Source organism: Girardinichthys multiradiatus, chromosome 19 (assembly GCF_021462225.1).
Source record: "Girardinichthys multiradiatus isolate DD_20200921_A chromosome 19, DD_fGirMul_XY1, whole genome shotgun sequence".
In the NCBI taxonomy this organism is placed as follows: Eukaryota; Metazoa; Chordata; class Actinopteri; order Cyprinodontiformes; family Goodeidae; genus Girardinichthys; species Girardinichthys multiradiatus.
Genome location: NC_061811.1, coordinates 26,692,450 through 26,708,305, shown reverse-complemented (window position 1 = coordinate 26,708,305; position 15,856 = coordinate 26,692,450). Strand labels below are relative to the sequence as shown.

At 42.0% G+C, this 15,856-nt stretch overlaps 1 protein-coding gene and 1 long non-coding RNA gene across 5 annotated transcripts in view; one reads left to right on the top strand and one right to left on the bottom strand.

The window, feature by feature from the left end:
* Positions 1–6,188: 6,188 nt before the first annotated feature.
* ppp2r3a (protein phosphatase 2, regulatory subunit B'', alpha) overlaps positions 6,189–15,856 on the bottom strand; it is a 91,941-nt gene continuing 82,273 nt past the window's right edge. For all 4 annotated transcript variants that reach the window (XM_047344972.1, XM_047344975.1, XM_047344973.1 and 1 more), the window contains 7 exons: positions 12,768–13,011; positions 12,629–12,677; positions 12,454–12,543; positions 12,161–12,336; positions 11,946–12,064; positions 11,493–11,599; positions 6,189–10,450 (listed from right to left, as the gene is read on the bottom strand). In XM_047344972.1, coding sequence (XP_047200928.1) covers positions 10,354–10,450; positions 11,493–11,599; positions 11,946–12,064; positions 12,161–12,336; positions 12,454–12,543; positions 12,629–12,677; positions 12,768–13,011 — 882 coding nt within the window. In that variant the 3' untranslated portion in view covers positions 6,189–10,353. The remainder of the gene's footprint in view (positions 10,451–11,492; positions 11,600–11,945; positions 12,065–12,160; positions 12,337–12,453; positions 12,544–12,628; positions 12,678–12,767; positions 13,012–15,856) is intronic.
* On the top strand, positions 12,227–12,895 carry LOC124855256. The gene is made up of 3 exons (XR_007035040.1): positions 12,227–12,363; positions 12,482–12,686; positions 12,790–12,895. It is a non-coding gene; the product is annotated as an uncharacterized LOC124855256 (long non-coding RNA).

The following is a 15,856-nucleotide window of genomic DNA, read 5'->3' as shown; positions in this document are numbered from 1 at the left end:
GGCTTGGGATGGAACATGGAGGAGCATGCATGAATTTCTGTGTGTGTGTGTGCATGCGCAAGCTACTTCCTCCCCTATGCCAGTGGATGGAATTCACTTCATCGTGGGTTCAGAAGAGTTAATGCAAATTATCACGCACACCAATAAGAGCAGACCTGCCTTTCATCTTCTGCTCTCTCTCTTTCTCACCGTCTTTGTCTCTCTTTTAACCCCAGTCTACCATTCCAAACACTCTTGGCTGTGTTTTCTTTTTTGTTTTTTTGAGTACTGCAAGGCAACTGATCAGGTCATCAAACATGTCACCTATTTCTGCACGGTATGCGTTTTAACCTGTATTCCTCGTTGTGGTGAATTTCACAGGAAAACCTATAGTATGTTGCATTTGACTATAAACAGAGAGTACAGTGGTTTTTAAAACTGTCTTAAAATGGAAGATTTTAGCAATTTAAGAAACAGACTTTGGTAAATCCTTATCTTGCACAATTCAACTGACAAATAAACATATCATTTAGGCAAGTAAAGGTAATTATGGTGAAAGCTCCTTATCTTCTGATTTTAGGATGGCCACCTCAGTACCACTTCGAGGTTTGCTGCAATTGCATGTAGCTAGTAGTTGGCACTGTTTGCACATTTAGCTAACAGCTGTTAAGAAATAAAAAAAGTTTGGTAAAATAAGCCAAACCCATTGGGTTTAAGGCTAATATCCAAAAGACTTTTCTGTCCATTTTGGAGAGTTCTGTATGTTTAATATTTTTTATAGACCTATGTAAAACTGGTGCGAAGGAGCTGCAGTTTAGGGGGCGCTGTGGAGTTAGTTTGTAATTGGCTTTTTCTTAACGATTATCACACATTTTCACGGTTGGTGATGGGTGTGCAAAATTTTACTTGTTTTTGGAAAATGTTCAGCTCTATGAAAAACAATGTATTAGGAGAAAGAATAAGACAGAACTGAATGATAACAAATGCATGACCTTTGGTGTTCCCAATTGATCTGGCTGCAATGGTGTGCGCAACCTTCAACTAATACTTGATTAATTGACTTTAATTCAATTTCAGCATTCGGACTTCTTTGCTTGAAGTCTTTCGGCATCACATTTCTCGTTACCTCTGAATATTTGACTGCTCTACCTTATGCAAAAGTTCTCTATGAGACTGTGAGGACATATCTTGTGCAGAACCCACTTCAGAAGACCACTAACAGTTTCTATCAAATTCAGCTCTTGATTCTTGGTAGGCAATTTTTAATGGCCATTTTATTCTTTGGGGAATTTGGATTTATGTTTGGACTCACTGGGATTCTGATCTTCATTTTCAGCTTTCCCATGGACACATGAAAGCTTTAGGTGAAAACTCACTGGTGTTTGTATAAAAATCTTGAAATAAATTAGCCCTGAAGCACTGCTTCAAATTAACCTACGCGTACCTGATGTATTGGATTCCACCTTTATTTGTAATGCCATTCTCGATTTATTGTAGTCTGTGGCTCCTGTAAAGATCTTAAAAAGTTTAAAAAAGAACCTCATGCCCTGGCTTAGTGCAGAGCTCATGAACCTGAGGCGTATCTGTAGAAAAGCCAAGTGTCGCTGGCGATGTTCTAGATTAAAGGTATTTCTACAGCTTGGAAAGACTCTTTGTCCTTTTTTCAGTCATCAGTGACTACAGCAAAGAAACCTAATTCTCTAATCTCATGTTTCATAAGCATAATTCTAAACTTTTATTCAACACAGTGTCACAATTTACTGAGGGTAAATCAACTACTTGCACTTCAAAGTTTATAGCCCATGACTTTGTTGTATTTTTTAGACAAGGATGTAACACTGAGAAACCAGATTTCTCATTCCGTCAGTAGTTAGTCAGATTACTCAGTTGCTTTTTTGTCTGCTGGTGTTGGTCAAGGGTTCTCTGACTTCAAGGTTATCTCCCAGTCTGGTTTAACTACAGTCGTTAACGCAGCTCGATGTACAACCTGTCCATTTAGACCCTCTGCCACCCTGGGCCATTAAGGAATTGTAGTCAGTATTAGGACCCTATGTTTTGTTTTTATTAAATACTTCATTGCCTACTGGTGTCTTCCCTGCTTGCTTTAAATCGGCTGTGGTATTACCAATCCGGAAAAAGTCTGGACTAGAAGTCAACTAAGTTGCAAATTATAGACCCATTTCACAACTATCGTTTCTGTCTAAGGTATTTGAAAAAGTAATTTCTAAGCAGCTTACTGATTATTTGTCCATAAATCCTCTGTTTAAGCCATGTCAGTCTGCTTTTAGATCTAACCAGTCCACAGAAACAGCATCAGTCAAAGTGGTTAATCTGTTGGTAAATGCAGACATTGATCGCACCTCTGCTTTACCACTGCTGGATCGAAGTGCTGTGTTTGACGCTGTGGACTGTATCTTGTTAGATAGACTTGGACACCTTATTGGAATTACAGGTAATGTACTCTCATGGCTGAAATTTTATCTGTCTGGGAGATCCCAGAATCTCAATTTTAAAACAGCACTATTATGTTTTATTGTTCTTTTTATCTTTCTGTGACTGTTCAGCACTTTGTTTGAAAGTGATTTACACGTAAAGGTTATTGTTTTTATTATTATTAAAAAACATAATGAAAATAGCATGATGCTACTGAAGGTGGAAAGTTTGAAAAGTATTTATCATGGTCAAATTTCATTCTTTGTACGCTTTTGCGATCCAGTGTTGCTTTCTGTTAAAAAAGAAAGAAAAAAACAGAAATAGACGGGCTGACGTGTTTTCTATGATTTTACAAGACACATCACCATCTATCATTAAAATAGAGTAACATTTTAGCACATCTGACAGTGAAATTAGTGTAAACCAGAATAAATGTGTAAGGAATATGATTATTGATTAATTAATATTCATCAAGAATCATAATTTAAAATAATAATCTGAAAAATATTAATTTCTTAACCAAAAATCATCACTTACGAATAGAAATCACAGATATCCTCTGGTGTTGTGATTATGGGCTCAAAGCTCTTTAATAATTACAAATTATTAACCAAAACCACCAACTGTCACCGTTTATTCAACCACTTCACCGAAGGTGAGGGAACTTCGACCTTGTTTTGACAGATAAATCACTCTTGCACGAAATAAACACAAACGCTTCTCTTAATTATATATATGAAGATTTATTGAAGCCAAATAATCCTGATGTACCATTATTCTGGTCCAAAAACCTTCACCTAACTAACAAGCACTATTCTACACAAAGGGAATAACAGTGACTACCTAACAATTATAATAAAAGAAAAATATATATATGCATTTAGTGTCTATGAAGATCAAACCAGCAGTTTATGGACAAAATGTGTAATTTGGGTTAAATGGAAAGAAATCCTCCTGTCTTGTTGATGTCTCAATCGCAGAGATCAGCTGATGAAACGGTGGGGCCACGCCCCTTTAACCACAACCAGCTGATCGCTCCAAATCTTGACAAAAGGGTCATAAAACTCTTGGGGCGGGAACACAGTGGAAAATTTCCAGCAATAAAACTGGAACAAAGAGTGGTCGGGCGAGGCCCAGACCGCAGTTGCCCTGAATGAAAAACTTTTAAAAGTCCAACTTCTAACTCCTGACAAACATCAAAACACAGCTCAGCATAACATAATTCAATCAGTATTGCATGCAACAAGTTAATACTTTAGATTAACTACTGGTGATCCTACATCACCTTAACTGCCTCATCCTGCCCAGACCTCTAAATGCACCTATCCGGTTTACTATGAAAATAACGAAATTACTTTGACTTTGATTTCTTCTCTCCACAGGTTGAGGATGGATCAGGTCTGAAGAAAAAGGAGGGGAGGGGGGACCACGCGTCCGTGATCGAATTAAAGAGGGAAAAAACGGTAACTTCTCATCCGTCCAGGAGGGGAAAAGATGACGAACCGTTTAGTCGACTGCATTAAACAAGGAGGAATCTCTTCTCCTTGGACATAGAACCTCTGTAGGGGTTTTACCTGCGCAGAGTGTTGCGTGGTCTTCGATCGGCAAATAAATCCTCTGATCTTCTTGTATCAGACAGATTTCCAGCTTTCAAGCTCTTCCGGGAATGGCCTTGTGGAGCAAAAGTTCACCTGCAAGCTTGTTTCTCCAGGTATGCGCCCCCTATACGCTGTCCTGTTAGACAGGCGGGAAATGGCCCCGAAACTCTGCGTCTCAGCCGGTTTATCATTCCAGTGACGTCAGAGCTGCGACGTCTGTTGAACTGCGCATGTCAAAATGTGCGACCAAAATGGATGGCTCCAACAAATGTACTTCAGATTGATCAAAAAGCAAACTAATATTATTTTTCGGAGTAAATAGATTTTTGATTTTTTTCAGAAATGAAAATACTGAAAATAGCTCCACAAATTTCTTTATCTCAGTAGATATTGGATCAGACACTTCTGATCAAACCTATTTCTAGTCCGAATGAATGGTTTAAATGTTTCTGGGTACTCATATCTCTTATATAAAGTCTACTTATGGGATAAGCAAATTTTGATTACACCAATTTATATGAAAAAAAGACTATAAAAAATAAACAATGTGTGTTTTTGAGGGTAAAAATCAAATAATTTTCTCTGACAAGAACTCTTTCAGCATTGACTTTCTATCATCAGCAGTCCACAGTGTCTTTAATGGTACCAACTCCTTTGATAGGCTTTTCATCAAACCAGCCAGCGTCTGGCATTCTTCAGGGACGATTATTGGAATCAAAAACTTTATGGGACTGAGTCACTTGGTTGTACAGACAGTTGAATCTAAACCTCATGTTTCTTGTATCACTGGTATGCAGGGAACAAGGTCAACCCTCTGCCTTCTTATGGCGCTTATGCTGCCCAACTATATCCTTCTGTCTCCCTTGTTCTTTCCTTGATTTGATGAATTGATTCCAATTTCCCTGCCCTTTTTCATTTGTTTCCCAGATCATATAAAGCCTGGTGTACAACCTCTATCTGTGCTTGTTCTCTCTCTGCCAACATTGTCACGTGCTCCTTTTTACAGATTACCTTCCCCATATGACATCACAGAGGGGTGATATCACTTTGTCACGCCGCCGTACGTTGGGTGGGGGGTGGTTGATCATGCCAGTAGAACTACTGTGACTCCATCAGGTGGTCCAGGGATCTGGTTGGTTATTTGTTTTGTCCCTGACATTTGTGGAAAACAAGCATGACTGCCATTTTTAAACAATGAGCAGTCAACTCTGACCTTCAAATGAGAGGTAAATTGCTCATGTGCAAATCACAGCATGGTGACATGCCAGCTATTACAGCATTCTTGGAACAATTGTTGCTTTCAGAACAATGAAGCCTCACAAGATAATCCTTCTTACAGTCACTCTGAATGATAAGCCTTATTAAACGTACTATGACCCATTTTAAAAAAGCTCTATAAAAGGTTAATTGGGCACTCTAAATTGCCCTTAGGTGTACGAATGAGTGTGTGTGTGGTTGTTTGTGTGTTGCCCTGTGATGGACTGGCGATCTGTCCAGGGTGTACCCCTCCTCCTGCCCATAGACTGCTGGAGATAGGCACCAGCTCCCCCACCCCCGCAACCTACTATGGAATAAGCGGTAGAAAATGACTGACTGACTGACTCTATAAAAGGATTTACTGCCATCTAATGGGATAGTTTCAAACTGCAACTAAATCCCCAGTTCTCCACATTAAGACATGACAAAATGTGAAAAGGGTTCAAGTTTCACAGCTAAAAGATAAAAAATCAAATAACTTTTAGACTTGTTTCTCTTTCTCTTGTCATTAGCTAATAAAAATAAATATTTTTATAACATATCTAATATGTTCGCAGATTTCTTCTGTTTTTGCTTTTTTGTAACACCTAAAAGTTTAGACCATCAAACAGGTTTTAATATCAGAAAAAAACATAAACTGAAAAAAAAAGTGCAGATTTTAAGGTTCCCAAACTAACCTGACCATGTAATTGCCTCCTGAACCCAATAACTGGTTGTACCACCCTTGGTTGCAGCAACAACCATCAAAACTATTAATTCAACCACATTGGAGGGTTTTCTAGCATGTATGAATCAGTTTAAAGTCCTTATATTTGACTCAGTTCAATTCAGTTTATTTATATAGCGCCACTTCACCACACATGTTGTCTCAAGGTACTTTGTGTGTGTGTGTGGGGGGGACAAACAATTGCACAACAAGGATTAATGAAGCAGGTTTATTGAAGATGTATTAACCTTAAACTTCAGATAGAGGTGGCATAAGAAAAGGGAAAGAAAGTCAGCAAGTAAGAAAGCAAGAAGGAACAAAAACCATGCCAACACAATTTCCAACAATGAACGTCCTCCTCGTGTCTTCTCTGTAGAAGAGGAAGAATGTCTCAATAAAAGTCATTTCTGCAGCTCTTCTTAAAGAGATATGATGCTAAAGTCCTGCATGGCTTCTCTTACTTTATGATGCATCACATTTGAGCACCAGGACACATTGCATAGAACAGAAAGGTTAAGAATAGCAACCCACTTATTTTTAGAGAGTGAGTGTGTGTGAGAGAGAAATGCTTTAAAGGTTCTGTTTGTGTGGTTGTCAGAATGGGAAAAAGGAGGATTTTATCTATTTCTAGTGATAAAAATCCACAAATCTAACACACTAACAAACACACATCTACCATAATTTACCCCCCAACCCAAGCCACACAGTGGCACAACAATACAAATCATGACACATCATAAAACAATCAGGCTTATCATAGCTCAAATGACTTAATGGCTTATATTATAACAGTTGTTAAAGTACAGTTTAATACAGAAGACAGATTTACAATTGGTATAAAGAGTTGGAGAGTTTAAGGTAGATGCTGTAAATCTTTACAGCTCTTTGTTCCTTTGAATACAAACTGTGTACAACAAGTGGAGGTATGTAGCAGTTAATCTGAGGCAACAACACCAGATCTGCTCCTAATTAAAGAATTCAAAACATGTGCAATGCAAACCTATTCAGCACAACCTCAATGGCCACACCAATCGCTCCTAAAACACACTCCTCTGTCTGTGATTTCTAAGCCAACACAGGCTGCTAGCTTGAGTAGACACAGACACTTGTCCCTGTGAGTGCAGCGCCGTAAATAATACCATTTAAAGGAATTTTTAAGTAGTTAATATCATCGTCATTTAAGATAATCCAGATAAGTTAGTCCCAGAGGCTAAAGCTAGGCCAAGAGGGGCTAAGACCAAAGCGGACTGCTGTGGTCTTAAAACTGAATCATTATTATTAATAATAAGTAGTAATTAATGGGTCTAGTTAACATTAAAAGTAGTAAATGATTTTACTCTCAAAAGCAAAGTTGCCAAAAAAACTAATCATGCAACATGGACCAACTTTAAACTATGTGTGAACTGCTGTAGGGAAAAAAGTCAAAACATGAATCTACATCATGCTGAAAAGGCCAAATTGGTGTCCACTTGATATACACGTGATGTGGAGGGCTTTGCTTGGCCCACCTCTACTACTAGACCAGAGATGTAACTGTCATACCTGTTTGTGTTTTGTTATATTACCTGGGTAGTCCTTTGTTTTCGGTCTCCCTGCAACCTAAACCCACACCTGATTGTCTGGTCACGTGTGTCATTGGTTCCACCTGCTGTTCAGTTTTGTATTTAAGCCCATTTGTTTCCTTTGTTCGCCGCTGGTTCCTTGTGTGTTGTTCGTGTGCACGCCTGGTACCCCGTCCTTGTCCAGCCGTGAGCAATAAATTGTCGTCTTACCTGCAAACTTCAAGCTTCAGGAGTTCTTCCCCGCATATTGGTCCAACAGAAACCCACATTATAACAGAAGGAACCAACGGGACCAAGCGGGAGGAATGGTGAGGGAATTCAAGAGGGGTGAGGTTCTGGCCAAATTATTTTTTCACCAGGTGACCTCTCTCAGCTCACCATGGAGAAGGCTGGAAATACCTGGCAGCCTCCAAGACTGGCTCGAAGCGAGGAGGGATTTTTTCCCTGATCCTCAGATCCACCCGGCTCTCCACCGAAGCTCGACACGGTTTTCCGGCTCATGGTTTAGCTCCTGGTCAGCCATCGCCGCTACTTCCGACTCCTAATCCTGTCCCAGTTCCAGAAGGGTTCATGGAAGAACCGCCACCACAACTCGTTCCTGGTCCTGTTCCAGAGGGGTCCCAACCCGAGCCGCCCTCACACTCTGTTCCTGTCCGTGAGGGGCTCGTGGACAAACTGCCTCCATCCCGGGTTCCCGTTTCCGGAGGAGTTCGTGGAAGACCTGTCTCCACTTCCTGTTCCTGTCCCTGAGGGGTGCGAGGACGCACCCTCTCCGCCTGCTGTGTCTTGGCAGCTCCGCCGCAGATCTCCACAGCCTCGCCTTAGGTCCCAGCGGTCTTCGCACCGCCTCTGAGCTCCACCGTGGGTTCTCCTGGTCCCGCCGCCGGCCGTCAGATCATCGGCTCCTACGTCACCGGCCCGCTGATCGCCGATCCGGCCGCCTGAACTCTGGGTCTGCTGGTCTGGACTGGAAAATGCTTTACACGGTCTGTTCTTACTATGTGTCACTAGTGGCCTTTATTTTGTAAGTTGGCCGACAGGAAATGGGGTGGAGAGAGAGAGGGGGCGGCATGCAGCCAAACTCAATGGGCCGGGACTCGAGCCTGTGATGGCTGCGTTGAGGACTGTACCCATTGTACATGTGCTGTGCGCCTTAACCCTGCGCCGCCGCTTTTAAATAGTTGTTGGCACTGGAGTTGTTTTATGATCTTATTTGATTAAGAATCAAATAAGATCATTCTTGATTAGCCATTCGTTTTAGCCTCCCGTTTCAACTAATCTGGATTGTTACTAAATGAAGACACCAGGAGCGTTATTTACTGAGTATAGCGCAGATAAACTTTATAGAACCTCATTTCAAAAATCCAAAATTATCCCCTATGAAAAAATCTCAGTTTTGGGATTTTTTTTCCTCAATCTGTGTGTTTTGGGTTACTGGGACAGGGTGTCAGAAAAGCTGTGATATATTGTGTTAAGTCATGTTCAACAAGGTAAAAGCCACTAACGAAATGCTGCAGACATTCACTGTAATAAGGTGTAGGCTGAAATGTCAAAAAAGGACAGCATGTTTAGCATGAAATAACTTAATAGTTTGAAATGCAAAGTTGTGGGTGTGTGCGCACAACACACATCATGGACATCATGAAATTTAGTTACTATTCACTCTACATGTGAATAACTGACAACATCTGGATGAAAGATGTATTACAAACAGACTGTTCAAGATAGTGGATGGAATAAAAAAAATCCTTTTTTACTGTTTCAGCTATACACCAACTAATAATACTAAGTTGTGCCTCTCCATGACAACAGCAGACATCAGCCGTTTTTGCTTGTTAGATCTAGCGTTTTAGAGATATAAAATGGTAGAAATAAAAAAAAAAAAAAAAAAAACAGATGCTGAAAGAGACCAGCAGGAGGGAAACACAGATCTTAAAATAAAACACACGGTCTGCATTATCACAGAGGTTACATGTGGAAATGTTTGGACAACCCTACCAGAGAGTTTGATATGACTGGCAGTATGCTTCCTTTCATGTGCGTCTTTCCTTGATATCTGAAATGCAGGGCTTGAACGCTACAGTCCATGGAGTCTTCGGACGAAGTGCGGCTCCAATGAGTAGCTCAGGCAGTGAGAGGACTGGGTTGCCACATGGGATGTAAAACCCAGCCATCCTGGACCATGCAGTCACAGGGACATGCATGCAGTAGCACTTACTGTCCACATAGAGGAGGTGCTGATGCCCCGAACTGTTATATGGCCTCTCCCTGAGGGGACTTGAGCATTAACAACTTCCTTTACCAGAAGTGCAGTCACAACCTGCACATGCAGCATGTTCCTGAGGGCCAGGTCACTATGGAGGAGGGGACTGCTGATCCTCAGTGGCAGGGACTTTAATAACTTTAAAGAGCTCTCATCTAAAGGTCTCTCCTAGTCTGTCTACCTTGGCACAGCAACGTTAAAAACTTAAAAAAGAAGAAAACAGATTGTCTTTTGGCATGATTGTCAGTTTTTTTTACAGTTAAGTAGTTTTCTCCTATTCTCCCAAGAGCTTATCAAGCAGTTTTTCTCCACTGTCTTCTCCTCAAGTGGATTAAAGAGCAGTTGATATTGGCCTGTCTATGTGTGTGAATGCATAACTGCATCACATACACAATAAAACAGAAGTGTACATACACAAACACACTCAAAAACCCCATCCTTAGGGGAGTCAGTGGCAGCCACACAATCTTAAATATGTATGCCAGAAAGTCCTTTTTCACTTGGATCCTATGTGTCAGCCCTTATCAGAAGCCCAGCAATTCCATGTAAGGAGTTTTATGCTGACAGGTCGGATATGACCAGTTTCTCCATTTTATTCCCAAGCTCTCCTGGCATTTGAAGCTCCTCAGATTCATAATCGTCATCAAATGTCCTGAAAAAAACCCCCCCAAAAAAACCAATTATATAATAAAAATTGTTAAAATATTTTACAAATAATACATTTTAGGTGTTTAATAAGAACAATGCCTTTGAAGAGTATTCATATCCCTTTAAAACTTTCTCATTTTGTCACTTTACAACCACAAATATCCGTGTTTCTTACTGGGATTTTATGTTAACAACCAACACAAAGTCCAGTATAATTGTGAAATGGAAGGAAACTGATTCATCTTACTCCAAATTTCTTTTGTACAAATAAAAAAATGTTAAAACTGCATTCATATTTAGCCCCTCTTCGTCAATCCTTCATAGAATAACATTTCGATGCAATTACAGCTGCAGCCTAATGTCTCAACCAGGTCACCAGCTACCCCATCTAGTGCTGGATATTCTTGCAAAATAGCCCAAGTTCAGTCAGATCGGATGCAAGAGCATCTGTGAGCATCAGTTTTTAATGTCTTGCCAGAGAGTCTCATTTGAATTTAGGTCTGGACTTTGACAGGGCCATTCTAACACATGTATGTGCTTTGATCTGGCTGCAGCCACACATTGTAGAAGATCCTCTTCAGTTTAGTCTCAAGTCTTTTGCAGCCTGTAAAAGCTATACTCTCAGAATTGTCCTGTTTTTAGCTCCATCCATCTTACCATCAACCTTAAACCGCTTCCATGTCCATGCTAAAGAGAAGCATCCTCATAGCATGATGCTGCCACTGCCATGTTTCACTGAATACATGATGTGTTTGGGATGTACTCCAAAAAGTAAAATGTTTTATTTGTCACATGACCATAGCACCTTTTCTAACAGGTTTTCAGTGTCCTCAACATGGTTTATGTCAAACTGAAAACTGTGGTTCTTATGGGTTTCTTACAACAAAACCATGTATTACTATCCTTCTTATGCACTCCTTTGTGTTGGTCTGCCACATAAAATCCCATTTAAATAAAATCAAGTTTGTTGTTGTAATCTGACAAAATGTGACAAGGTTTAAGGGGAATTATTTAATTTCAAAAGTACTATATAAATGAAGTTGTACCCTTCATGGAGCTGTTCGTTTGCAGTCTCCTCCGCTACCAGTATCTCATACTCCTCTGCAGCATATTTATCCCAGTCTGATGGCTCTGGACCATCGCTGTCAAAGTCCTGAAACATATTTTTGAAATTTAAATTTTTTTTTTTTTTTGCAGCCACAAAATAAATACAACTAGAGAATTTCACATACTCATGCAAAAGTAAATAATAAACAGATTAGGTAGAAGCTTTGACACAACGCAAATCAAAGGTATTTATGATGAATGAAAAGCTGGCAACCTATTATTTACAGAGGGAAAAGTCCTGTCAGAAAATGTTGGGAAAATTATTAAGCAAAACTTGCTCCTTCAGATGTGAGGCATGTCAGTTTTGTTTCTAAATATTTTATTCATTAATCAGATTTTTCTTTTTCATTCTTGCTCCTGGAATTGATTTGAAATCCCAAAAGAAATTGCACCTTTTGCACTGCAAATGGATCTCTCTGCTCATGGTCCAGGTACTTCTCCAGATTAAAGAAGGTGTCGAAAAATATGTGAGCCATCCGGCAACGCTTCAGATCACTCAGGGTTATCTTACCTGGAGGAAAGGCATTTATGTGTTTAAATCTATCAGGGGAGCAAAAGCATGACATAGTGTGTGACTCTCAAATGAAGAAAGTTAAAGGTATTTAACCTGGATTCTCAGGTTTGACTAAGTCAAGCATCTGGCAGAGCAAATCCTGGAAGGGCAGAGGTTCGATGCCCATCCTCTCCATCCTCTCACACTGCTCTTCATAAAAATATTCCAATTCAAACATGGACAAGACACCATCACCATCGACGTCCATGCAGCGGAACCAATACTCCATACTGCAGAGACAATGGGAGATAAACACTGTGAGTAGGTTGTTGATATTCACATTTTTGAGTGACGGAAAACTTTAAAACAGATGGTCAGTCACAGATATCTGAGCAGCTGTGTAATACCTGGTTGGATTTTTCTTGTCTTCCTCAGATAAGAGGAACCAAACAAACTCAGCATAGCTCATCCTGCTTTCTTTCTGCACTGAATTACCCCTGGAGACAAAACAGACAGTCGTTTGCATCCAGCAGCACGTCATTCATGTTGATGTAATCAGCTCCTCTGTGTGTTTCCACTCACCGGGTAACAGCACCGGAAAACAACCTGTCGATGATTCTGTTTGAGGATGCTGTCGAGGGTGAGAATGATGAAAAAGATTAACAAATTGGATTGGATCCATAATAAAGAAATGCTGTATTTACCTTCAAGTTGTTCTTACCGTGGTCATTGTATCTTGCCAGGTCCTTGGGGTCAATGTAGAGGTCGTGGTCAGTGTCCAGCTCCCAGAACTTGCAGTAGATAACATAGAAGTGTTCGTAGGAGAAGTAGTCGGTGATCTGGTTGATGTCGTCCTCTTCTTCCAGGAGAGCCAGAGTCTGCAGGAAGTTGCTCCTGCGCAGCTCCGTCATGGTGACGCGGCCCGTCCAGGAGCGGTTCACCACATAAAATATCCTCTGGATCACCTGTGGTAACCAGACAGGAAATATTAGTAAATTCACTGGAAACTATGAAAAGAAAAAGTGACACATTTTTGCTAAATTACTGTGAAACACATGCTAAAAGTACTGGTTTATCAAACTTATTGTAGCTCATCAATCTTCAGGCCCCTTTAGATTTTCCTTGATGCTGATATAAGATTGCAGGCTAAACTACCTCACCATTGGCCGTTCAATTGCTTATTAACACAAACAATCAGTCAATCACTGTTAGGTTTAGTGCAACGGAGGACCCCAGAATGCAAACAAGCAGGCAGCATGATGGTAGGTTAAAAGATTTAATCTTTAGAAAAAAGCAAAAACTCACTCAAAAGAGTAGGCAGGAACAAAACAATAAGCGGGCAGGCAAGACAGGCAAAGCATGATCCGAAAAACGAGGTGACATGATCTCAACTTGATCTCATGATCAGAAACAAAAACACAAAGTTCAGGCGGGCGACCAGGAGGCCGTCCCACGCGGGCACGAAGGTCAGGTGGGCGACCAGGACGTCACCCTACGCAGGCACAAAGTTCTGGAGGTCAGGCGGGCGCCAGGACCTGCAACACAGAGTCCTGGGCGGTCGGCGGCGAAGGCGTGGAGGCTGGCAGCAAAGACGTGCTGGCCGACAGAGGCGTAGAGACAGTGGAGGCTGGCGAAGGCGAAGACAAGGAGGCCAGCAGAGGTGTAGAGATCATGGCGGACGGCGGCGAAGATGGAGACTTTGAGGCCGGCCGAGCAGAGTAGAGGACTCTCGGAGCAGCAGATCAGGAGGCCAACCATGGAGCGTAGAGGGCCCCCCAGAAACTTGGTGGAACTCTGGAGGTTTGGAGTCAGGCTTCAGTTCCATGAGCACTGCCCAGAGGAAACCTAGGAGGTGCTCAGAACCAGGACGTGGAGGCAGCCCGCCCACGAGCTCCTCTGGAACATGACCTGGCGAACCCTCAGAGGCTGAAGCAGAGCCGACGAGACCCTCGGAAACTGATGCAGCATCTGGGGGACCCTCGGAGGCCAGAACAAGGACAAGCTGCTCCTTGAACCCCTCAGAGACAGGAACAGAGCCAACGGGACCCTCGGAAACCAATGCAGCATCTGGGGGACCCTCGGAGGCCAAAACAAGGACAAGCTGCTCCTTGAACCCCTCAGGAACAGGGTCTGGGGACGGTTCGTCCTCAAACCCTTCATCACAGGGTTCAGGAACCAGGACAAGGACCAGTTCCTCACTGAACCCCTAGAAGGCTTGGAGACTAGGAGCAGGAGCTGAGGCATCGCCGAGACCCTCAGTGGCGTGGGCAGGAGCTGAGGCGTCGCCGAGATCCTCAGTGTTGTAGGCAGGAGCTGAGGCGTCGCCGAGACGCTCAGTGGCGTGAGCAGAAGCTGAGTCGTCGCCGAGACCCTCAGTGGCGTGAGCAGAAGCTGAGTCGTCGCCGAGACCCTCAGTGGCGTGGGCAGGAGCTGAGGCATCGCCGAGACGCTCAGTGGCGTGAGCAGAAGCTGAGTCGTCGCCGAGACCCTCAGTGGCGTGAGCAGAAGCTGAGGCGTCGCCGAGACCCTCAGTGGCGTAGGCAGGAGCTGAGGCGTCGCCGGGACCCCCGATGACTTGATACCAACTAATAGAAATACAACTAGAAAAACATGAAACTAAAGCATAACCAGATCCAAAAAACCTAACTTGACAAAACATGAACAAGAAGACAAAAACTAAAGCATGACCAGAAGCATAATTCAAAATCTATCAATAATAATAATAATAATAATAATAATAATAAACCAAAAACACCCACAAATTATGACAATCACACTGCAGCAAGTAAATTCATTTAGGCCTCTAGATTTGGTAAAGGCAACTCAAGTTCAAACTGAGCATTAGGATAGGGAAGGAAGGCAATGAAACAGACTTTGAACGTGAAATACAGGACGTATTTCAGAAACTGCTGATCTACTGGGATTTTCACACACAACCATTTCTTGGGTAACCAGAGAATGGTCCAACAAGAGAAATAATTCAGTGAGTGGCGGATATGAAAATGACAGAGAGGCAAGAGTAGCTCAAATGAGTGCTTGATAAAACCAAGGGGACAGATTACTTGTATATGCACAACACATCAAACCCTGAGGCAGGTGAGCTACAGCAACCAAAGACCACTCTTGTTTTTTCTCCTGACTGCTAAGAACAGGAATCGGAGGCTACAGTTCACATATGCCCACCAAAACTGGGATGTATCAAATTGAAAATTTTAATTTCAGCTTCATTATTCAGATGGAAGGATCAGACCTCGACGTAAACAACATGAAAGAATGGATCTGGTTCAGGATAGATCACCTACTTGAAAGATATTTAAAAAGTTACTTAAAAGATGGTTCCCACTTCAAGTTGGACAGGAGATTAGCTCACAGTATAAACCAGGGGGTTCAGGTCAAACTTAGTTCAACGAAGAGTGGGTCAGCAACTATTTTCTGGTAAATCAACCTCCCAGAGCTCCAAATGTCTCATAGAGGAGTGTGTCAGCTGACCTACAATGCTCTGGAAGGGCCTTAAAATGGACATGCGGCAGGCCAGGGACTCAGCTGCAAATGTGATTGTAGGCAGCTTTGTTTCCGTGATGTCACGGTACGCTGACGCACTCAAGCTTCTCTGCACTCTGGTGCAGCATAATCTCGACTTCAGAGGCACGTTTCGTAGCTCCCCTGGTTCACACTGATGAACGCGCTCCTTCTAATGTTACACAGCTGATGTTCACAAGAACAGCTTTTCTGGCAACGAAGGACAAGCTTACTGGTATTAAAAACTTCATTCACAGCATTTCGTTATGATGTATTAACACCCTAATGCTA